The sequence below is a fragment of the Lepidochelys olivacea genome, assembly GCF_965140295.1.
Source record: "Lepidochelys olivacea isolate rLepOli2 genome assembly, chromosome: 24".
NCBI lineage: Eukaryota > Metazoa > Chordata > Testudines > Cheloniidae > Lepidochelys > Lepidochelys olivacea.
The window spans coordinates 4,062,442-4,086,202 of NC_140434.1; the positions used below are offsets into that span (position 1 = coordinate 4,062,442).

The window sequence follows — 23,761 nt, forward strand, 5'->3', positions numbered from 1 at the left end:
CTGCACAGCATGGTGGTAACATATAAGACAGTGTGGATCGGTGGTTAGAGCACTCAGCTAGGACACTGGAGACCTGGATTCTATTCCCAATTCTAATGCTGGGTGATTTTAGACAAGTCACCCTCTCTGCCTCAGTTTCCCCACCTGTCAAATGGGGATAATGATACTGACCTTCATTGTAAAACGCTTTGCGATCTACTGATAAAGAACAATATGGCAATATTATCATTATATGCTGAACCAAAGGCCCAGGTCCAAAGCCACCTGAATTTTGGAGATAGGTGGGAGTGGTTTGAAATAAAGATCTGAATTTTGTGGTGGTGGCCTATACCTGTACAATGGGCAGAACCAAAGCTCCATGTTGGATCAGAGTGAAAAAGTGCTTTGGTTTATTTCCCCCACCCTGTCCCTGCCCCCAGGGAAATGTTTGGAATGAAAATGAAATTTTTCCAAATTTTGAAACAAAACTTTTTCTTTTCAGTTTGATTCCAATTAAAATTTTAGTCATATTTGTTTTTTGTCAGGAGACAGCACTGCACGATGGGCTGCGTCGTCCCCATGGCCAACCGGTCCCTTCTGAGTTACTCAGGAGGTCAAACTCCTCGAGCACCCTTCTGGCCGCAGAAACCTAAGCCGCTCCCTGTTCACACCGCAAGTGAAACCTGAGGCTGAGTTATGATCAAGAGAACAGTTTTTAAGGCAGCCTGCTTTCCAGCACAAAATGGTCCTTTCATTCCAGCGTTGGCAAAAAAACAAGTCATCTTGAATGTAAACCAAATGAGCATTTTCCTTTTGTTTCGTTTCAAAATCTCCCCATGGGAATAATCAAAACTTCCATGGGGGGGGGGGACGTTTCCCAGTGGAAAAACTTCAGTTTTGACACCACCCACCGAAGAGATTTTTCCATCAGGAGAAAAATGTTGTGGAAACATTTCAGTGGGTTCTACTCCCCTACAAACCACCCTCTCTGCTGGGGCTGCTGTGTACAGTGGGGGGGCTGAGAGCCACTGAACCAAACTGTAAACCCTGCATAGGAGGGAAACCACTTCCAGCCAGGGGGTGCGACAGCCCCCCTAGTTCCAGCACCCCCGATGACCTGCCTTTCACAGCGCAGCTCCATCTTTAGTTAGCACACTGTTCCAACCACACAGGCTGGAAACTGCCTCATCTGGCTGGTAGCAACCATCCTAGCTCCCTGGCATCTGACTGTCTCATCCCCAAGCACCTCTAATCTCTCTCCCGTGGCTGATATTTACCGAGGGGGTTAGGTAACCTCCTGAGAGGTTATTCTCATTAACCCTCCTCTTCCAAGCCAGCATTGCTAAATAGGTGTGTGTGACACCAGGACACACACAAACACAGCATGTTCTCAACACCCCATGCCCAGAGAACATGCACTTTCTGTCCCACATAGGTATTTCTGATTTGTTGCCCGATGGTTTTATATACACTTTTCCCAAGCAATTAGAGGAAGGATGGTCTTAGGGATAAAGCCCCGAGCAGGACATCACGCAATCCTCAATTTGAGGATTTCAGTTCAGTCAACTCCCAGCTCTACCTCAACTCCCCCTGCACGAACCTGGGCTAGGTTCTTGGTGCCTCAGTTCCCTGTTAGGACAATACTTCTGTTTTGTCTTGCTATGTACAGCCCCTAGCGCAACAGGACTCTGGTCTCGGCTGGAGCCTCAGTGGCCTCTCTTAGTGCTCTGATTTTGGAGCCTGCCCTGTACTTGTGACTTTAAAAAAAAACACATCTATTAAAATCACAAGTTGGGATTAACTTTAAGCGCTGGCCTCCAGCACCACGGATAAACCAGCAGGGCTCTTTTACATAAAACAAGGGTAAAACAGAATACGATTTTTAGGAACAGGTTTTGCTGGTCTGCAAACTGTTCAATGCAAATGATTTATTTAGAGTTTAACCATTCACCTTATAGAGAGTCAGATGTTTGAAGTATGTTAAGGTCAGGTTAACACATTATGACACAGTTATGGATTATGAGAATTATGTACATTAAAAAGATTGAAGAGCAACAAACCCAAACAGACCAGAAATACATTTATTCCCGACTAGCGTCCACCAGGGAGCTAGCCCACCACAGTTATTCCAGACAACTTCCCCATGTCCTTTACCCTTCTGAGACCTGTCATGGAGGCCCACTCAGTTTACTGTGTCTTTCGACAGAGCCTTCAGCACCGATGCCCTGTCTGCTCAGAGGGGACAATAGATGACCGAGGGCACTAGGTGCCAATAGCAGAGGCCATCAGTTCTTGTGCAATAGCCTGCCCTCCTCCCCCGGCTGAGATGCCTGTAGACACCAGCCTGGCAGTTGCCCGTGGACATCAAGGACTGAGCCCAGCTGCTAGTGAGGACTGGCCCCGGGACCGGAGCTGGGGGTCCCCTAAGCCCTACCCGACTGTAATACTGCCATCTCCCGTAGATGTTCCTTTGCTGAAAGAAGCTGCCTGAAGCCTCTCCTGCTCAGAACAGGCCAACATCCAACTCTGCAGGCCCCTAAGCGTGTCCGGCTGCTGGCCAGGAAATTCGCTGAGGGTCTGATATTAGAGGCCAGTGGGCAGGGAGCTGCATGCCACCCACCCCATGTCTTCCCACCCTGCAGCTTGACATAGAGCCACCCAGGCTCCCAGCACAAGCGCCCTGCTGCCCAGCGCTGGGTCGCCAGCTTGACAGAGCTGCGGGGGCATATGGAGACCACACCTCCCAACATGCAATGCTCCATCAAGAACCAAGCTGCAGGGCAGTAGCAATGGCTGGGGGGCTGTCAGGAGACAGCACTGCACGATGGGCTGCGTCGTCCCCATGGCCAACCGGTCCCTCCTGAGTTACTCAGGAGGTCAAACTCCTCGAGCACCCTTCTGGCCGCAGAAACCTAAGCCGCTCCCCGTTCACACCGCAAGTGAAACCTGATGCTGAGTTATGATCAAGAGAACAGTTTTCAAGGCAGCCTGCTTTCCAGCACAAAATTTACTGTCAACACCAAAAATCAAACACAGTGAACTTGGCTTCAACCCTAAACAGGAAAACTCTTCCAGGGGGAAGTAGCAGCAGCCGAAGCTTCGCCAGGGAGCCGTTCGGGGGAGAGGATGGCTCAGGGAGTTGGGAACTTTGCAACAACTTAAGAAGGGCTTTATTACCCGTGCATGCCCTGAGTCCTATGCTCTGCCAGCTCCTGGAAGGGAGCCGCCTCCTGGCTGATGGTTCTTCGTTTCTCCCCTGCCTTGCGTATCGGGATGTCATTTGCACCTGTGCAAAAACCTTCCAGGCCTGCTCCTCTGCCGGCGGCAACCAGCAGCGCCGCAATGGAGCCTTGGCCATTCACGCCAGCAGGGGCGCTGAGCCCATGCGCCGGGCGGGTGGCATCGCTGGGCCCAGTTTGCACAGATGGAGGCGCCAACCCGAGGTGCGGAGCAATGGCGCAAAGCTGCCGGAGCTCACGTTTCTTTTCACCTTTGCCCCAGTTTGCAGCACCGGGCTATTTCTGCCTTGCACTTCGGGCGCTCCGCCAGCCGACTTCAGCGGGCATCGCCGGTGGCGCATGTCACGGCCAGTAGTTTTCCCACCTCCCAGCTCTGTTTAGAGCAAACACGCTTTTCAATGGCAGCTCTGTTATTACTGTGGTCATTCATTAACCCCCTTGCCCTCTGCCAGGGCAGGCGAGATGCTCGAGTTCTCACCCCCCCGCTTGCCAGCCAGCATGCCGTGTTTTGACTAAATTTCCTTTATTCTTTTAATTGACACTTTGCTTTTCATCCCGCCAACACCGATTGTGCCCTGCGCAGCTTTGAAAAGAGATGCCAGGTGCTTCTATCTGATTCCTCTCTGTTTGTAAATACAAAGGGGTTTCAGGTCCTTTTATTCCCGGACTATAAATCCAGACAACACGTGCCAGGCAGCAGGCGAATTGTCCCTGAAGGTTGTGAGCACCAGATATTTTTATATACTGTAAATTAGGGCCAGGTGACTGCAACATTGCCACTGATTGCATCTCCGTTCCAGGAACTCCCACCCAACACCATCCCCCAGGGAATCGCATTAGTAGGATGACATATAAATGTTCCAGGGTCACCAAGCTAACTCCCAGAGTAACCCACGTCTCTATCGTATCGCTGTGAAACTCGCCAAGGACATTAGAGACGGAGCCTGAACCGAAACTCCAGAGGGAAGATTACAGCTTGACACTAAAGAGGGGCCAGGGTGATCTAGCGGTTAAAATGCTGGCTGACGCGTCAAGAGGTCTAGATTCAATTCCTTACTCTGCTCCTAACTCCCTGTATACCTAGTCTCTAAAATTACCCGTTATCCTACAGCTGTGTACAGAGTTAGCAAAGCAAGCTCCACAAAATGCAGAGTGATAGAGAATCAGACCTTCAGTTTCCCCACACGTAACTCCAGAGGACAATCATTCCTTTGTCTGTCTGGGCTTTTAGACTATACTCTCTTCAGGGCAGGGACTATCTCTTACAGTGGAAACGTACAGCCTCGACTGCAATGGGCAGTGATCTCAGCTAGGGCTGTCAGGATATCAATTATAATAATCTTTATTATATATGAGCAAAAGGGGATGGCTCACTTAATGTTTACCTGTCTGTTCATCCTCTCTGAAGCACCTGACATTGGCCGCTGTCAGAAGACAGGACACTGGGCTTGATGGACCTTTAGGCCATTCTTATAGTGGCCTAGACACTGTGGGAAAGATGGGGTTTCAAACCCCCAAACTGGGGCTACTTCCCATCCAGGGTTTGTAGCGGGCCTTTTACAGTGGTCAGTCTCAGGGTAATGAACGCAGGGAACGGGCCACGAGAAGTTTGGATCTGGAGCCAGCGTGGAGATGCAGGATTTTGGTCCATCTTTTTTTCCCCTAGGGGTCACCCAGATCACACAGTGCTTTATCAAGCCACAAAATCAAGTGGCCAGATCCCCAGCTGGAGTCAATGGGTCAGATCCCCAGCTCCACTGACTAATCCATTCGGCCCAACAGGGTCCAAGTCTCCTCCTATTTACACTGACATAAACCAGGAGCGATTCCATCAGATGCTCTCCCTGTTTATGGCGCCGCAGCAGGTCTGTTCACACCAGCACCAGCCAGCTGCTCAGAGTGGGTCGAGCCCCAGAGGTGAGATCCTGGGCCTCTTGACATGAATGGCCAAAATTCCCACACCCCTCTGCACTGGTGAGGCCAGATGCCCCCTTGCCGAGTCTGGGCAGCCGTCCCTGCCTTGCTCCCCCCGCCACAAACCACAGCCAGCTGGAAAGGCAGCACATGCAGCCACACCTGATTCACTCCTCTAAGGCCCCGATCCTGCCTCCTCACTCCCACCAAGGGGGCAGAGGACCTGGGGAGAGATGCTCAGAACCCAGCAGCCTTCCCGTGGGGCTGGAGTTGGGAAAAAACACGGCTCCCGTGCAGGGTCACCGAGAAGTGGCGTTCCCCCTGGCGGGGCACCGGCATCTTCCCAATAGTCACACCAGCCGTGGTCTCGACTCAGGCGCTGGCCTTTTAGGCAGACGGGCTCCCAGTAAATATGTAGGTTATAAAAAGCCCCAGCCCCCAAAGCCACGTTCTCTATTACCCAGCAGCCCCCAGCCCGGCATTCCGTGTTCCTAGGCCACTGCTCCGACACAGCATCCCCTCTGGACTAGTGACACACACATACATCCTTTACAGTAACACTGTTTATTCCTATTCTACCCTCATCCCCCTGAGGCTCTCAAAGGGCTTCCCACCCTCTCATTATTAGTTCAACCTCCCCCCACTGCAAGATGGGTCAGTAGCATTCCCCGTTATCATCGTTATTCCCGTTACACAGATGGGGAAACTGAGGCACTGGGAGGGGATGGGACTTGCCAGAGAGGGCACAGAAAAGCCGGACCTAGAAGCCAGGTGTCTAGATTCCCACTGCCCTGATCTCAGCCTGCAGGCCACACTCTAGCAGAGCTCAGGGGTCTTTCCCAGATTGCATTGGCTTCTCTTTCCAGTCCCTATGCCCAGAAATAGCCATTCTCATACCCGCTTGCTCCCCACATCTCCATGGGACATTTTTGGATTTTCTCTGAGCAGCCTCACTTCACGAGCCATTTCATTGCATCGGGCTTAGCGTGAAGAGCAGGGGTTAAATGATTGCCTTTGATCGCAGCCCCACTGATGTATTTGTTTTAATTCCTCCAGCCCCCTTAGCTACAATTTTCCACTTTCACGTCTCTTTCCATGACTCTCTGCAAATCTGAATTATTTATTGCCTGAACTCCTGTTTTCCCCACCCCTCAGGATCAACTTCTCATCACCAGTCAAAAGCCCATTAAGAAACCAAATAAGCAGCTACCCGCCCCCAACCCTGCCCAAAAAGCTCCTGCTTGTTCCTTTTTTGCTCCAGAGCCTGGAGGTCTCTGTGTTTTGAAGTCAAATGGCCAGTTTCTCAGGGACACTTTGTTCCATTGCCCTCTCCAGCCTTACCCTGAAAAATGAGGGAATCAGCATTTATTGATGGGGAAAGTCCAGTGTGTTTAGCAACAAAGGACCCTGGAAATTACTAAGCTGTTTCAGAGCAGGGGGCCCATCTACCCCGGTATCCCGTCTCCTACTGTGCCCAGCACAAGCTCCTTCAAAGGAAGGTGCAGAAAGCCCTGTGGTTTTGGGATAATGTAGCTCACACTCAGTCAGTGGGCCACTTTGTTCCCTCCTAGTGGTGGCTGGACCACAGAGGGAGCGTGATGAGCCTGCTGCAGCAGGAGTTCTTTTAGCTCAGGCTGTAGCAGGTCACACATCTTTCGATCCTGAGGTCCCAGATCCAACTCACTGTGCTGACCTGGAGGCCCCATTTTATTAGAGGCTGCACAGACACAATTGTTAGAGATGATCCCTGCCTCTGAGAGTTCACAATCCAAGTAGAGACCAGCAAATGGACAATGGTTGTCCCCACTTTACAGATGGGGAAACTGAGGCACGGAGCAACACAGTGACTTAACCAAGGTCACACAGAGTCAGTGGCAGAGCTGGGAACTGGCCCCCACTCTCCTGAGTCCCATTATTATTTTGCTATTTGTATTACAGTCACACCTAGAATTAGAGCCCCGTTGTGCTGGGTCCGGCCCGGACACATAGCAAGAGGCCATCCCTCCTCCAGGAAAGCTTACAACCTCAAAAGACACATGTGAGACGGGAAACAGGCACAGAGAACACAAGAACTCGGGGTCACCCAATGAAATTACTAGGCAGCAGGTTTAAAAACTATCAGAAGGAAGTACTTCTTCACCCAACATGTACAACCTGTGGAACTCATTGTCGGGGGATGTTGTGAAAGCCCGGAGCATAACTGGGTTAAAAAAAGAATTAGATAAGTACCTGGAGGATAGGTCCATCAATGGCTATTAGCCAAGATGGTCAGGGGCGCAGCCCCACGCTCTGGGTGTCCCTAAACCTCAGACTGCCAGAAGCTGGGACCAGACGATAGGGGATGGATCACTCGCTAATTGCCCTGTTCTGTTCATTCCCTCTGAAGCACCGAAGACAGACTAGTGGCTAGATGGACCATTGGGTTGACCCAGCATGGCCGCTCTTATGTGACTTGCCCAAGGTCATGGAGCAGGCTAGGTGCAGATCGGAGAACAGGAGCCAGAATCTCTTGGCCACCAGCCTCGTGCTCCATCCACTAGCCCCTCACTGCGTCTGCAGTCCCAGCCCGCTGCCTTAAGCCTCGCCTCTGGGTCACCCACCTGTCCCATCCCGCACAGCCTCCACCGGGAGAGACTCTGCTGAGGCTGCGCACCCCCCGCCAGCCAGTCTCGCCTCTCTCGGCAACCCAGGCGCGGACTTTCGAGGCCTGCTGGCCAGGCTGGGGAAACTTACTGCCAGTGGTGGCCAGTGCGGGCACAAGCGGGACGAGGCTGAGCACCAGCAAAGCTATCCCGAGTGGCAGGTGGCAGAGGGATGACGATGCCGCTGTCTCCTTCTTCGCCCCCATGGTCCATAAACAGAAAATCCCCCGGCCGCTCTCCAAAGCAAGGCAGAAGGCACCCCCCCCCCTTCGCCCCCGGCAGCTCCTCTTATGAGGCGGGAAGCAGACGCCACGCAGATCACGGAGCTTGGGAACAGAGGGACCCCAGCGCCTCCCACTTCATTCCCAGGGGACCGGCAGGGACAGCGTCACTCCTTGGCCTCCACCGCAACTCGCCTCCATCCACCTCACTCCAGGCTTCAAGGAGAAAGCCCCTGGCTTCCGGGCTCCCCGATTTCCATGCTGCGTGCGTAGGACTGGGCGAGGAGCCAGGCAGCACACCTGGGCGCAGACAGCTGGGCGAAGCTGCCTCCTACCCTCCCCAAGTGCAGCCAGGTGAAACTCCAGCCAAGGGGCAGGGCCAAAGCAGTCCCACCTTCGCCTAGGGGCCCTGCCTCCTTTCACCGCTGCCCTGGCTGGGTTGCAGGCAGGGTGATGGCATGGGGGAGCTGCCAGGCTCCGAGCAGGCGCGAGGGGCTTTGGGCCAGGTTCACTTTTGTTTTCGATTGCTACATTCAAAATATTTAGCCTGAAAACTGAACCGAGATGGAGTTGGGCGAGGGGCCAGGAGGGGGGAGCTTGTTTGGGAAATAAGGAGCCAGAGATTGACCAGGCAAGAGAGATTCCCCCAAACGCTCCAGCTAACTGCGAGGCCGGGGTTGCAGCCTGGGAGTCACCACCCATCAACTGCACAACCCCCCAGCAAGTCTCTGGGCCTCAGTTTCCTCAGCTGTAACATGAGCTTCATGATAGCAGGTGGAGGATTGGGGTGCTGTTGCTGGGGGGAACGTGGTGTGACCTTTCATTATGGATCAGCGCCCAAATGCCACAGGGTGGGCACAATTGCAGAGAGGCCACTGGACATTTTTTCAAAAATCACAAAATTTCGGGGGAAAATTTCAAGCCAAATGGGATTTTTTTTTCTGCCTCTCATTTCAAACTTCTTGCAGAGAATCCCCCTCTCCTGGGTGAAAGTACCTGCAGAGAGTCTTAGCCAAATAGCCCACACAACCAGCAAACAGCTTGGTACAACTGGACCAGGGGTCCTTTGAACCACTCCTGTTGTATTGGACCCTAGCAGGGCCTGCAATGGCCAGATCTTCTCCTGCCCCAGCCAGCTAGACTGGCTCCTCTCCCCTCACCTCTGTGAAGAGCAGCCGCCTGATCAGGAGCAATGGCTCCTTCCTGCCTCCTTGTCCCCTTCCTAAGCAGCGGAGGTGACAGGCCCTTTGCAATGCAGCACTTATCCCCGTCCTCTTCTTTCTGGGATGCAGGGTGGGGGTACAGTGAGCTCTCAGGCTGGGGCAGGGGTTCTGGAAGGGCAGTGGAGTGGTAGAAAAGCTGGCCTGGTGGGTGGCTGCTGTAATTTGGGGTGATCTCTTTGCACCCGGTCAGTCACCCCACGCTGTGGGATTTAGCCACAGTGGAGTAACATATTCCTGCAGCCTCACCGTGGATCAGGGCGGGGGTGGAGAATCCCTCCAGCATGGATCAAGCAGGGGAACTGTCTACCATAGACCCAGCTTCGACCTCTCTTTTGTTAAAGGCACTTTTAATGGCACGGGCAGTAAATACCTGGCCGCAAATTTTGGGCACATTTGATCTGCACAAATAGGGACTCTGGCTTTCAGCTTAACGAAACAAACCCCCGCTGCTCCGATCAGCTGCTTTGCAAGGAGAAAGAGCCCCAGCTCCCAGGCCTGCCTTTCTCCTGGAGCATAGCAACCTAGGGTTTTTGGCAAACTCAACTGCTTTTCTGAGCCAGTGGTTTCACGGAATGGGCTTTTCCACCGGTCACCTTTCTCCCAGGCGAGAGCAGGCAGATCCACACCCCTGTGCGCTCCGGTCCTGCAGGCTGCGGATTTGCCGCAGGTGATGAAGAAGGGGGGGGGGTTAAAACCTCCCTGCATGAGCGAAGTGCTGCACTGACATGCTCTAAATTCCCAAGGCCCCCCTGAGATTATTGTGCAGTATAGGACCAGTGCCCATTGCGCTGGGCGCTGCGCAGTCAATCAGAAACCTGAGCGGCCGGCTTGGCAACGGTGGCCGCTACCTTCGCCAGCAGCTGCATCCCCGTCCCCCTTCTAGTTCTGCACCCGTTCCCGTGTGGGCAGCCACAGAGGGCGGAGCGCTCACCCACACCAGTTCGCTGCTCCCCAGCCAACGGTTCGGTTTCATCCCCCAACTGTCCCTGTAAGGCACGGGGAGGCCATAGGCACGGGGAGGCCATAGGTGCCTCTTATCCTCCCTATTGTTCCCGCGGTCTCGGGAGTCTGGACCTTGACCAAAAAGCATTGACTGCCCCTGCCTTCAGGGTGCTTAGTCAGCACCTGTTACGTCCCTTTAAGGGACACGCCCTGGCCAGGTGTTGTCTGACCGCTACTCCTTCCTACCCTGGCAGGCCATTAGCCTGCCAGCGCCCTAGGGCAGGGAGAGCCGTGGGGCTCGGTCCTCAACAGCACCAAGCACAGGGCCAGCACCCCAGAGGGCCCAGTTACCGACCTGCCCGAGAGATCCAGCTGCGGAGATGCTCAGCGCCATGAGCTGAGCTTTAGTGCCACCCAGGGGCTGGAGCTGGCTCTGCTTGGATGATTCGAGCCACGGCTGTGGAGCGTGGGTAGGCCAGGCTGGTTCCTGAGCCGGCTTCCCCTTGGGGGTCAGACCCGCATTGCAAAGGCGCCCGGAGCAGGCAGGAGCCAGGGGGAGACGCTTGGCACATTTATTTCTTTAAAAATAAACCAGGCAGAGGGAGAATGACCTAGGCAGTTCTTCCCCGGACAGCCGGCAGGGAGGGAGGGGGTCTGGCCCGCCATGCGCCTTAGGCCAGCATGCAAGTGTTTGTGGGGTGCTGGGGAAGGGGCATCCAGCTGGCTCCCTGGTGCCCCTCAACAGCTGGGTAAAGGCACCTGGCACCGCGTGGCAGCCGTTCGCATGCGGAGCCGCCGTCCATCCCCACCCAGAGTACTGCTGGGGGTCAGTAGGCGGAGCGGAGTGGGGAGGAGAAAACGAGGTGCAGGGGATGGAAAGAGACTCATATTAACCCCACGAGGGCTGGAATAAACAGAGGCCCTAGTGCTTTGGGGGCAAGTGTGGGGTGGGGGGGGGTACACTTGGATTAACCCCATGAGTTCCGGAACACACCGTCTGAAAGTGAGTGGGATGGGGGGGGGGGGAAGATTCCAATTAACCCCACGAGTGCCAGATAGAACAGCCACACCAGGGGGCGTCCTATTGGAAAGCATAAGAGGGGTGCAGAAAATGCACCCTGAAAGGCCCTAATGCTGGGGGTGGGGGGGGCTCTGTTTGAATAAGGATGGGGTAATGAAAGGGTTAATAGCAGGGCTCTCTTCTCCCACCCCCCAATACCTCACCCCACAGGCACGGTGACCGGGTGCCAAGATGCTGCGGGCATCGCCCGAGCTTCACCCACTGTCACGTGCTCCCCTTTCACCAGCTCTGTCTGCAGCCCACTCCCCGTCCTCGGGTGTCCGGCTAGAGAGGGACATGGGGCGGGGGTGGGGGGGGTGAAGAGGCAGGATCCCATTTCCAGCCCCCTCCCACTCCCCTCCAACCAAAGTCAATGCCCCTTCCTGCTGTTCGGGTCTCGGCGGATGGAGCCCAGCTGCCGGGGGGTCTGATCTCACAGGGCCGTGAGCACAGATCCCCCCTTCCCCACCTCTGGGGGCTGCAGCTGCCCCTCCCCAGCTGATGCAGAGGGTGGGGAGGGGGCGGTGGGAGCATGCTGGAGTCTGTGGTTGCGGGGCCAGGTCTCAAGAGCAGCTGCTTCTCTGCCGGCGCAACAGTGTCACCGGGCAGGTGATCTCATCCTCCTGGTCGCTCTCGCAGCCGCGCTGGAAAAGGGGGGAGCACCAGAGAGGGTCAGGGAGGTGGATAGGATGGAGGGCACGTGATATAAGTGTACACACCTGCATACAGGTGCACACCCAGGCTCCCATGCACACAGACCCCCCCCCATGCACACCCAGGTCCCCCACGCACACACACGGGCCCCCTGGTGTGCTCTCACACACACACCCCGGCCCTGCCCTGCCTGCCCCCAGGCAGATCCTGCGCACGGCAGGCAAGGTCTATGCCAGCCCTGGGCACCCAGAAGCAGCAGAAAGGCTGGCACGAAGTGTTTCATTAACTAGCCAGCTGGCCGGCCAGCATCAGCCCTGACTCTAAACCCCCAGGGGTGTCCAGAGCTCCAGGAAGGTGGGGTTGGCGGTTCGGTACCCAGATGATTAATGCTACCCAGGCCCCTCACCCCACCCCAACACTCACCCCAGCATCTAACCCCACCCCAAACCCTTCAACATGTGACCCCTGATGCTAACCCCAACTTGTAACCCATCCCACCAATCCCAGCCCAGAGCCCATCCCTGCCCATTCATCCATCACTCCCCCAACCCCTAAGCAGCGAGTCCGGAGCAAAAGGTCCCCAGCACTCTCCCCCAAGAGCTGCCTGCCCAGGGAGCGAGTGCTCAAGCTAATCAACAAGGCCTCACCAGAGTCTCATCCTCCTTCCTCTGGCCACACAAGAGCTTCAGGTGGCCAAGCCGGTTGCAGGCAGACACCATGTTGTAGGAGAGCTGCGGGAGGGAAAAACACATGCAATGGGGCAGCTTAAGGCTAAGGACCTTTTGAGCCCCCACACCCACATATTAGGGGGGGGTCTCACACACACACACACACATATACAGGAGCGATGGTCCCTATTAACGAGCCTGCTGTTATGCAGCCTCTTTCACATTGAAGGATTTCTTCCCGGCCACTAAAATGCAGCCACCTCTGGGGTGGAATGGGGCAGCCGTTCAAAAGTTTAGGATAGGAAGCAAAGAGGGATCCTGCACGCAGCTGAAATGAACCAGGGGATTTTAGGTCGGGGAGATGTAGCCAGAGCCTGGGGCTTGATGCCTCTGTTGTTTCAAAGAGGGCCATGGAACAACAAATGGTCTTCCCCCAGTGTCGCACCTGCAAGGGGCAAGTGCCCCCAAGGGCTCCCTGGGGTATTGGGGTCAGCACTGACTGCAAGGGGAGAGCACCCCCCATGAGGCACCCGCCCCGCTCCCTGCAGCACAGCGCCCCCTAGAGCCGCACTGGGGCTAGCCCTGCCTGGGAAGGGAGAGCACCCCCTGCTGCCCCCGTGGATGTGCCCCAGAGGAGCCGTGGCAAATTTACCTTCCATTTCCTGCGGGCGTTGAACTTGCGGAAGTTCTTTATGTTGATGGAGGAGCGGCTGCGGTTGGTGGCCTGCTTCCGGCTCAGGGGCTGCCAGGGGGCAAAAACGTGAGCCGTCACCCCCAGCATGCCACCCCAAGCCCCAGCTCGTGCCCACAGGCAGACCACGGTACCCTTAGAGGGAGAATCCCCTGCACCCACAAACACCCAGCGGAGTTGAGAACCGGCCCTGGGCTCCACTGCTCAGCTCAGTCGCCACCTCCTGCTCCTCTAGGGAACTGAGCCCAGGGTTCCCCATACCCCTGGGGTCTCCTGGCAGCTGCAGGGGCCTGGGAGGAAAGAGGGAGCTTCTCTCTTCACCAGCTGCCCTGGAAGGTCATTATTCGTCTATAGGAGCCCGTTTCCCGCAGGGATCTGACTCCTGATGGTGCAGAAAACAGCCCTGTCCAAAGGCTTCCCTGCCACTAAGGGCTCATCCCGTATTCGATGGCCCAGGGGCAATTCTCCACCTGCCAGGCACCTGCCTGTTGCCTCTGCAGCCTGCCCTCGGTCTTTGGCTTTGCACCAGGCTCCATGCCGTCCCCCCAGCCTGGGCCCTCAGGGAAGAACGAAGCTACCAGGAGTGGCTGCCCTGACCCCCAAGGCTGCAGCAGGACCCACCGGACGCCGCCGTGGGCATCCCCCTGCTTGCTAGCCTGGCGGTCCCCGCCTCCCCACGCACCCCTGGGTCCATCTGGAAACGCAAGCAGCCCCCTCACCTTGATCCATGGGTGGACGAGGCTCTCGGCCGCGCTCATGCGACTCCTGCAGCGGGGAGAACGGGACCCGTTTGCTGCTTTCCCACCAGAAAAGAAAAACCTTTCCCCACTCCTTCTCTCCGGGAAACCCGGGCCCTTTCCCCTCCTGGTGCTTACCCGCTAAGTGCTCCCTGCCCTGCCGAGAACCTCCTATGTCAGGAATCTGCTCCCCGCCCCCCAGAGCCATCTCCCCAGCCCACCCATGTCCCATGCAGTGCAAAGGATTCAATCGTCCCCTCTTTGCATGCCAGCCCCTCTCTGGGGCCACCAGGGCACCCAGATTATCAGACCGGCCCCCAGTGGCTAACAGGTTGTGGTCCTGCCGCGGTCCGGCTGGCCTGTGCCATGCAGGACGGACCCAATCACAGGCCAGCCTGCACCCTCTGTGCCAGCCTTTCCAGCTGGAGTTATGGGGGTACATTGGCTTGAACAAACCTCCCCCCGCAGCTGGGATCACACCTTGCCTAGATCCTTAGGGGTGGAAATCACCCTGTGCCATGTGACAGAACGAGGCCCCCACCTGAGCCCTCTGCCAGGTGCTTTATGCTGGCTGTACCCAGAGGTTAATGTCACCCCTGCATGGCCTGCTCCAGCAGAGGGATTAAGGGGCTCCTGCTTTCTGAGCTACTCTGCCAGGGTAACCCCCTGCCCACGGTTGGCAGGTGCCAGCCTCAGGGTCTTGCTGCCCAGCGGGCTGCGACGGGTGCCAGGCATTACCCGGGCTCCTTCACCAGCAGCTGCTGGATAAAGTCCTTAGCCATATCGGTGGTCTCGCTGAAGTATTTTTCCTCAAACTCGTAGTTGCCAGCAACGACGTTGGAGAGGGTCTCGGCATCCGTCTCGCCCTGGAACGGGGACATCCCGCTCAGCCTGCAGAAGACAAGGATCCGTTGAGAGCTCGCTGAGTCCAATGGGCCCCTGACCCCCACGGGGAGCCACCAGGGACAGCTCCAGGCTCCCAATGTGACCTTTCTGATGCACGGAGGCATGCCAGAGAAGGGTGAGAGACCCACCCATCCTACAAAGGCCGTGACGTCCACCCATCTGCCGGGAGCCCGGCCTCTTTGTCCAGAGAGCATGGACTACTGCAGCCAGAGGACATTGAGAGCCAGGCAACAGGGACCATACAGCCAGCCCGCTCCTCAGCTGGTATGAAACCCTCCCCACCCCTACAGTCCACTCCTCACTGCTGAGTTCTTGCCCAAATGGTTGGCTTAGGGCCCCTTCTACCTGTCCTCTGACCCAGACTGATACCAGCCAAGGACCGGAGCCAGCCCTGGCCAGGATCAGGGCCCCTGCGTGCAAGGTGCTGCACAAACAGAGGCAGACATGCTCCATGTCCCAAAGGTGTTTGTAATCCAAGGGCCTGATTTTCCTTTGCACCATGGCAGCAGGTGAAGTACTTTGAAAGCGGGGGGGAGGTAGTTACTGTCACTTCCAGGCCAGCGCGGTGTAAAGGGGCCGTAATGTCAACAAGAGTCAAGCCCAATTAACCTAAGTACACGTCCCAGGCAGAGGTATCCAAGTGCTGAGCAGCTGAGCATCCCAATCCCATCACTCAGAGAAGGGGCGTGCTCCCACGATTGGAGCTCAGCTTGCTGTGTTGTGAGCAATTGTGGGGCAGGTAGTAGGGTCCAGTGGTTAGGGTGCAGGCCTGGCTCTTCGGAAACCTGGGTTCTCTTCCTGGCCCTGCTGCAGAGCCCCTGGGGAAGCTGTGACCCTGCTCTGTGCCTCAGTTTCCCCATTCTGTACAATGATATTGACCTCCAGTGATGCACTTGGGGGTGGTCTCTGGATTAAAAACCCAAAGCAAGGGCTAAAGACAGGAGGGTCGGACAAGAAGAGACACCCAAGACATCGGGTACTTACAAGATATAGGTAATAACGCCGATGCTCCTGAAATAAACAAAGACACGTTCTAGGTTAGCTGGCCCGAGGCCTGCGGACAATCAGTACGCACAGGTTACATTTGTAGAAATCAAGGAGGGGATCCTGGTAATAAATAGCAGAGCGGGGTAAATTTCACCCTTTTTCTGCTCTCGACCCTTATCCCAAATCCTGCTGATCCAGCGTCACTCCCTCCCTTTCACTGAGCAGTTTTCCACTCTATGACGTGTTAGCCCATTGCTCGCTTCCACTATTCCTGGCACCCCGGATTGCATGGCCCACGTGCTCCTGGACAGGACAACAGAAACTCTTTCTTAAGCAGGACGACAAATGGGAGGAAAGTCAGAAAGCAAAGAGGTGCTGGTGTTTTCTCCCCCCGACGGTACTTCAAACACCAGTCACCTCGCAATCATCGCTCTGAAGAGCTGAGCGGACTGAGCTCCTTAAGACGCTCACGGTCAGATCATTTTTGTGGCTCTTCAGTCGGATGCAAGAGGCCGGGGAATCGTCCCCCAGCGGCACGCGGCGTGTTCAAAACAAAGCCAACGGACCCTGGAATACTGCCTGGGTGAGGCTGAGAACTTGGCCGAGCTGACCACAGCTCACGTTATACCCGGAGCCCGAGCCACGACTTTAATGAGGGGCACCACGCAGGCTCCCCGTCCTTACCACATGTCTGTCGCCGAGCTCAGGGGCTCATAGTTAATCACTTCGGGAGCTTGGAGGAGAAAAAAAAATAGAAATACAGAATAGTCACTTTGTGTCCACTGCTCGACTCCTTTCGCCCCCATGGGACACGAGATGTACAGCAAGTCAAAGCAGAAATGACCTCTCTATATACAACCGCAGGGTCAGCCTGGACGACCCTCACCCCGCTGAGTTTCCATCTCTAAAATCCAGCCATTCCCACTGCTTCTGAGTGGTGCTAGGGGTACTGGGCTGCTCTTTCAGACAGGCCAGGAACCCAGAGTCCAAGCCATGGGCGGTCATTAAGATCCCCTGGTTCTTTGGGGAGGGAAGGGCCATTCAGAGCCACATCTCCCCTGCCCCCAAAACTCTGGTTACTGCCTTCTGCCTCCTTACAGTCCACCCCCCCCCCCCGCAGGTTGGCAGGAAACAACAGTCTCCTTCACTTCCCGTCCTAAAGTGTCTGTACGTTCCTCGAAGTAGCTACTGTGTTCTGCCCCAGAGGTGGCTCCATTTTAGATGCGGGGGCAATTCCTTGCTATCGAGTATTCCCAAGCGCTTGGGGATGAAAGGCGCTGCAGAAACACACGAGATTATTCTTCAGGTCCCCACCTCAGGCTTTCAGGAATCTTGCTACAGAATGCGTAGGGCCCTACCAAATTCACAGCCATGAAAAATGCGTCACGCACCGTGAAATCTGGTTCCCCCCCCCCCCCATGAAATCTGGTCTTTTGTGTGCTTTTACCCTAGACTATACAGATTTCACGGGGGGAGACCAGCGTTTCTCAAACTGGGGGTCCTGACCCAAAAGGGAGTTGCAAGAGGGTCGCAAGGCTATTTCCGGGGGAGGGGGTCGTGGTATTGCCAGGTTTACTTCTGCTCTGCCTTCAGAGCTGGGTAGCCGAAGAGCAGCGACCGTTGCCTGGACACCCAGCTCTGAAGGCAGTACCCCGCCAGCAGCAGCACTGAAGGAAGGGGGGCAATGCCCTACCAAGCCATCTTACTTCTGCGCTGCGGCTGGCGATGGGGCTGCCTTCAGAGCTGGGCTCCCGGCCTGCAGCCGCCACTCTTCAGCTGCCCCGCTCCGAAGACAGATGCCACGCAGAAGTAAGGGTAGCAGTAACACAACCTCCCCCCCCCACCTACAATAAGCTTGTGACCCCCCCCACAACTCCTTTTTGGGTCAGGACCCCTACAATTACAACACCATGAAATTTCAGATTTAAATAGCTGAAATCATGAAATTTCGGATTTTTTAAAAATCCTATAACCATGAAATTGACCATAATGAACTGTGAATTTGGTAGGGCCCTCACCATGAGACTCAACAATATCCTGTGGCAGAGAGTTCCACAGGTTAACCCCAATAGACTACTATGCCAAGGAGTCCCACAGGCTCCTGGCAACTGTCCCAGCAGACCATTCATGTTCAGCTGTTTACCTACGTACTGCGGAGTCCCACAAAGGCTTTTGAAGGTTACTCCGTCTTCCAGCTTTTGGGCCAGACCAAAATCGATTATCTTGATTTTCGGGTTGGGGACATCTTTCTCCAGCAGCATGATATTCTCCGGCTGTGGGGGAGGGGTGGGAGACACCATGAGCCCAGTTCTCCCTCACCCCACGTGGTCACTGACACCAGTGCAAAACAAGCGCGGGAACACGATCAGATCGGGATGGGCAGCATCTCACACCCACTTTGCACTGGTGCAGACAGACATAAGGGGCATCGGGGCTTACAGGGTCGACTTGCACAGCAGGCCTCATGCCCCACGGCCTCCCCCTTGCCCACTGCTGGGTTGCGGCGGTAGGGGAGGTTGGAATAGTTGTGTGGTGATTGGAGGCTTGTGACTGGAGGGGAGCCAGCAGGGATCAAGATGGGAACGCAGAAGGCCGCAGGGTTTCCTAGGTGAGTTCTTTCCGAGACTCCCGCCAGGCGAGGCTGAGATCCGAGCATGGAAGTGGGAGATCCATGCAGCCAGGGAGAACAGCCCCACTGTCTGGGCTGCATTTTAGCCCACAGCCCTGGCCCCATCTCCCTGCCCCGGAGCATAGGGGTTATCTAATTTCTACAGCTGCTTTCCAGCTGGGGGGGGAACGGGACGGCAGGTGTAAGAAACTGTGCTGAGCCTGCAGAGTTACTGCTGGCCAGCAGGTGTCAGTGTAACCTCAGTGGCCGTGCTAGGAGTTCGGTGAGAAGAGAGCGGAGAGAGGGGAGAGGAGATGGGACGGGCAGGAGGCAGCCTGAGAGGAGAGCGGGCTCTGCAATGGGTCCAACCCACATGCGTGGCTCCATCCCGGACCCCCTTGGAGATGGGAAAAGCCACAGGCTGTGCACCATGGGCCTGGGTCTCTGAGGCTGCTCTGAGGCCTTGAAGTGGGTGGAAGTAGCCCCCTGACAACCCCTCCCCGCCCCCATGAACGGGGCTTCCCTGGCTGGGGTGGAGCTGGTGTAACGGGCCCTGCACTGGCCCAGTCCCCAGAATGGGGTTGGATTGGAGGCATGGCTGGAGCAAGCTGCATTATGGGAATTCGCTGCTCCGTAGGGAGGAGAGTGTGAGTTAGAGCAGCCTTGAGGCTGCTCTGATTTACATTGAGAACCAGGCAAGGCCTTGCAAAGCTACAAAGGGCATTTAGCCCCCTCCTGCCCGTCTCCAACCCGCTCCCACATGCAGGGCAAGAGCCAGGAGGGACTGAGAATCAACAGCTAAGGGGCCAAAGGCAGTTCCTGTGCTGGGAAGGGAGGGGGCTGGGCACCTTGAGGTCGAAGTGGGCAATGTGCCGCCCATGCATGTAGGCAACAGCCTGCAGGATCTGCTGCAGGAACTCGATGGCCTCCGCCTCCATCAGCATCTCCTTCTCGGCAATGAAGTCAAAGAGCTCCCCACCGCGGATCCTGAGAGCAGAGAGGGAGAGCGGGTGAGGCAGAGAGACATCAGAGAGCCCAATCCTGCTCCCATTTTTGGCAGGGCCTGGGGAGTGGCCGGAGCCACGCTGTACTGAGGGGCAGGGACAGCAGCAAGCTCATGCTAGAACAGGTGTGGTGTAAATACCTGGCACTCCATTGGACCCTGGCATCGGTGGGGTCAGTACCACATCCCCCCTCGGGAAACTGAGGCACAAAGGGGGGAGTGATTTGTCCTGGAGTCACAGAGCAGGATAGGGCAGTGTGGGGACTAGAACCCAGGAGTTCTGACTTACAGACCTGTGCGCGACCCACTTGACCACTCTGCCCCAATTCCATTCTGCAGTTCCTGTCCATTACAGCCACCACATTCCTCCTCAGAGGTGGCTGAGTTTCAGAGCGGGACGTGTGCTCCCTGCTCAATGCTGCTGTTAATCAGCTGCAGTGTTCCACCTAAGAAGTGGCTGCATTTCAGTGAGGGCAGGAAAGCGACCCCCTGTACAGCCATCGTGTAGAAGCCTATAGACAGGAGGCACTATCCAGACAGATCATCATCTCATACGCACGAGGCAGACAGAGGTGGGCGTACAGACACATATACAAGCATAGATCACGTAGGGTACTGGTTGCCTTGTGCAGTTACGGGGGGAGGAGGATGGTGAAAGGTTACCATGGCACCCACTTTGCCAGCACAAGGTGCAGGCCAGTGGAGAATCAGGCCCATTAACTGCAGGATCTAAACGAGATTTGCCTGGATGAAAAAAATATATATTTCATCCACCCAAGCTCAAAGCGCTAAGCAGACCCGAAGCCAAATCCATGGTCCTCACACCAGAGAGGTGCCATCCACAGGGGAGAGCTCAGGATTTCAAACCCTCAGCTGCCCATCCCAGAGCACTCACGGCCAGGAACCCATGGCTCCACCGTGCCAGGGGACTGTAGCTGCTGCGTGCAGGGCGGATCAAGGCAATCTCGTGCCATCTGTGGCTTCGAAACTCATCACAGACACCTTGACTCACCCACGGGGAGCTGGCACAGAGCTCAGAGCCCAGGTACGACACGCTTGGGGACTGGAGCATAGAATCATAGAATATCAGGGTTGGAAGGGACCCCAGAAGGTCATCTAGTCCAACCCCCTGCTCAAAGCAGGACCAATTCCCAGTTAAATCATCCCAGCCAGGGCTTTGTCAAGCCTGAAGCCTGAAGCAGCTGTTTCCAGGCAGGCAAAGAGTGAGAGCTGGTGGTTAGAGCAGTGGGGACTGGCAGCCAGGACTCCTGGGTTCTTTCCCAGTTGTGTCACTGAATGACCTCGGTGAAAGTCTTGTCAGTGTCTCTGTGCCTCAGTTTCCCCATGGGTGCAATGGGGACGATCCCCCAGCAGGGAGCGGGCGAGGCACGCTATAAACACGGAGCGTTATTACAGTAGGGTGAGAGGGAGCCCCCGTGCCCTGTCCCCCACCCCACCCACTCACAGCTCCAGGATCAGCACCATCTCGGCCTTGCTGGCGAAGAGGTCGTACAAACGCAGGATGTTGGGGTGCTCCAGCTGCTGCAGGATGCTGACCTCCCGCTCCACCCACTCGCGGTCCAGCCCCAGCCGGCTGCCCTTGCACTTGCGCATCTTCACGAACTTGGCGGCGTATAAAGTCCCCGAGCTCCGCTTCCGGCAGCGCTTCACCACCCCGAAGTGCCCGCTGCAGGGACAAGGTGAAGAGACACCCTGGTGGGGGGGCTGGAGCAGTCAGAGTGGGGTGTGGGGGGCAGGAGTTGGGCAGTGGACATCAGAATGGGTAAGCAGTGCCCCCTCCCCCCACTCCCTTCCCAGAGCTGGGAACAGAACCCAAGAGTCCTGACTCCTAGCCCCCTCCCCGCAGCCACCAGACCCCACTCCCCTCAGAGCTGGGAGCAGAACCCAGGAGTCCTGATCCCCAGTCCCTTGTTCTAACTCCTAGACCCCACTCTCTCAGAAGCAGCAGCCAATGAACTATTGAGATGTCAGCGATCGTGTTTTCACGAAAGTGTCCTTAGTGATGGAAAAACATCGCAAGGGGGAAGAAGCCAAATCAGAGTGTGTGATGGGAACAGCCTGGCCTGACAGAGCAGGGGCCAGTCCGGACACCGGCTGACGCCCTGCACAGCCATGCCGGGGGCGAGATCTGGCTCCGGCTCCGTGGCATGGGACCTCTGCAAGGCGTGAGCCATAAAACTCCCTCCCGAGTGGAATGTACGTTCAGCGTCCGGAGAGCACTGGCCTGCCCCGAGCATGGCCGCGCACACAGCAAACTGGGAAACATACAGCTCCATAAACCCCCGGCCGTCCTGGTGTATCACATCGCTACATTTCCCTTCGCTGCACCAGCCATGCTAACAATTCCTCCGGGGCTTGGCCAACGACACGCGCTCCCTGCCGCACGCTAATGCCATCCAGGTGTCGGGGGGAGCCACATGCAAGCTCTGACATGGTCTATCGGAGGTAGCGTGACCCACACCCAGGAACGGGTGGCAGAACTCCTGGGTTCTAGTCCCAGTTAGGGAAAGGAGTGGTGCGGGGAAGGCAGACCTCCTGGGATTTTTTCCCCTCCCCCGCAGCTTTAGGCGGGAGTGCAGTGGGTCTAGCACAGAGAAGTGGGAGCCAGGACTCCTGGGTTCTATTCCCAGGGAGGGGAGGGAAGGGGAGGAGCCAGGACTCTTGCCCACATGCTCAGGGTTTAGCTGATCGCCATATTTGGGGTCGGGAAGGAATTTTCCTCCAGGGCAGATTGGAAGAGGCCCTGGGGGGTTTTCGCCTTCCTCTGTAGCATGGGGCACGGGTCACTTGCTGGAGGATTCTCTGCACCTCGAAGTCTTTAAACCACGATTTGAGGACTTCAATTGATCAGACATAGGTCAGGAGTTTGTTACAGGAGTGGGTGGGTGAGATTCTGTGGCCTGCGTTGTGCAGGAGGTCAGACTAGATGATCATAATGGTCCCTTCTGACCTTAAAGTCTATGAGACTCCTGGGATCTATCCCCAGTGAGGGAAGGGAAGGGGCCAGGACTCCTGGGTTCTACTTGCAGCCGTGGGACGGAAGGAGAGCCTAGTGGCTAGAGAAGGTGCTTTAGGCAATCGCTGATGCTGGCTCAACTCGAGCAAACCCTTGTGAGGCCATTTGACCCTTTTAGCTGCTCGGGTCACAGAGGAACCTGTCTGGAGAAGGTCCGAAGGGAAAGTCTGAGCCTGGGAGCCAACAGGCCCTGAGCTGGGGGGGAGGGGGGGGCTGGGGGGGAGGGGGGGGCGGCTTTCCTGTGGGGGCGGATCTGACAAGGGCGGGAGGGGAGTTTCCTGCTGTGGTGGTTCCGCTCCAAGCTGGGGGGAGAGACCCCGTCCTTAGCACCCTCAGTCTGCGTGCACGCGAGAGACACGTCCGCAGGAAGGAAGCCGGAGCGACCCGAGCTCTCCCCCCTCACCCGCAGAGCCCCGTCCAGGTTTCCGGCGGCACCTCCCACCACCCCGCAACAGGGCGCGTGTGCAAAGGGTGCCGGACCAGGAACCGGCATGGATGCAACGCAGCCACCCTGGTGACGCCCTCCCCCGGGACGGCCTGGCCTGCGGAGCCTCACCTGCCCAGCTTCTCCAGCAGCTCGTACAGCTCCTCCACGCTGCCAGGCCTGAACGTGGCCATGACGGTGGGGCTCAGCAGCTCCGGCACAAAGACCTCATCGTCCTCTGGCCAGCTGGTCTCCTGCAGAAGGCAGCAGAGAAGAGGCTGAATGCAACCCCCCCCCAGCACCCCGGCTTAGCCAGCAGGACCATGGCTCCCCTGGGGGTGGCTGAGGCAGCTGCTCACTGCAGGAGGAGCCCTTCCTTTAGCTCAGAGAGCCCTGTCCTTGCTGCAGAAGGTCACCGGTTCAATCCACGCTGAGCCAGCCACAAGTGGGTACAGAAATTCAGCAGGAGACCCCAGGGGCAGCTCTCTTACCCTGGCTGTGTGTTTAAGGCTGAACAGGCTCAGAACCAGGAGCCAGGACTCCTGGGTTCTTTCCTGGCTCTGCTACTGACTCCCTGCATGCCACTGGGCAAATCACTTCCCTACCCCACTTCCCCATGGGGAGGGGGATACTGGCAGCGGGGGGGGGGGGTGGTCTCCTGGCTGAAACCGAGTGAACGTTTGTAGAGCTCTTTGGGACCCTTGGATGAGAGGGGGCAAAGCCTCCATTACCGAGATTAACATCAGCCCTGCCACAGTCACCCTGGGGGTGCCGCACCTTTAAGGTACACTGAGGAACAGCAGGGGTTTCCCGCCCTGCATTGCTA

The 23,761-nt window shown here is 56.5% G+C and overlaps 2 protein-coding genes across 15 annotated transcripts in view; both read right to left on the reverse strand.

Annotated features, from left to right (window-relative positions):
* The window catches only part of INSRR (insulin receptor related receptor), a 39,589-nt gene extending 31,514 nt beyond the window's left edge, over positions 1 to 8,075 (reverse strand). Inside the window, exon 1 of the mRNA XM_084613495.1 lies at positions 7,866 to 8,075. Coding sequence (XP_084469621.1) covers positions 7,866 to 7,980 — 115 coding nt within the window. The 5' untranslated portion in view covers positions 7,981 to 8,075. The remainder of the gene's footprint in view (positions 1 to 7,865) is intronic.
* Positions 8,076 to 10,718: 2,643 nt separating this feature from the next.
* Positions 10,719 to 23,761, reverse strand: part of LOC311512058 (death-associated protein kinase 2-like) — a 29,550-nt gene continuing 16,507 nt past the window's right edge. For 13 of the 14 annotated variants that reach the window (XM_084613089.1, XM_084613085.1, XM_084613078.1 and 10 more), the window contains 11 exons: positions 23,068 to 23,189; positions 20,940 to 21,161; positions 19,320 to 19,458; positions 18,007 to 18,136; positions 16,548 to 16,596; positions 15,861 to 15,887; positions 14,709 to 14,861; positions 13,953 to 13,998; positions 13,195 to 13,284; positions 12,522 to 12,605; positions 10,719 to 11,864 (listed from right to left, as the gene is read on the reverse strand). In XM_084613089.1, coding sequence (XP_084469215.1) covers positions 11,784 to 11,864; positions 12,522 to 12,605; positions 13,195 to 13,284; positions 13,953 to 13,998; positions 14,709 to 14,861; positions 15,861 to 15,887; positions 16,548 to 16,596; positions 18,007 to 18,136; positions 19,320 to 19,458; positions 20,940 to 21,161; positions 23,068 to 23,189 — 1,143 coding nt within the window. In that variant the 3' untranslated portion in view covers positions 10,719 to 11,783. The remainder of the gene's footprint in view (positions 11,865 to 12,521; positions 12,606 to 13,194; positions 13,285 to 13,952; positions 13,999 to 14,708; positions 14,862 to 15,860; positions 15,888 to 16,547; positions 16,597 to 18,006; positions 18,137 to 19,319; positions 19,459 to 20,939; positions 21,162 to 23,067; positions 23,190 to 23,761) is intronic. The other variant, XM_084613084.1, reaches the window with a different exon arrangement.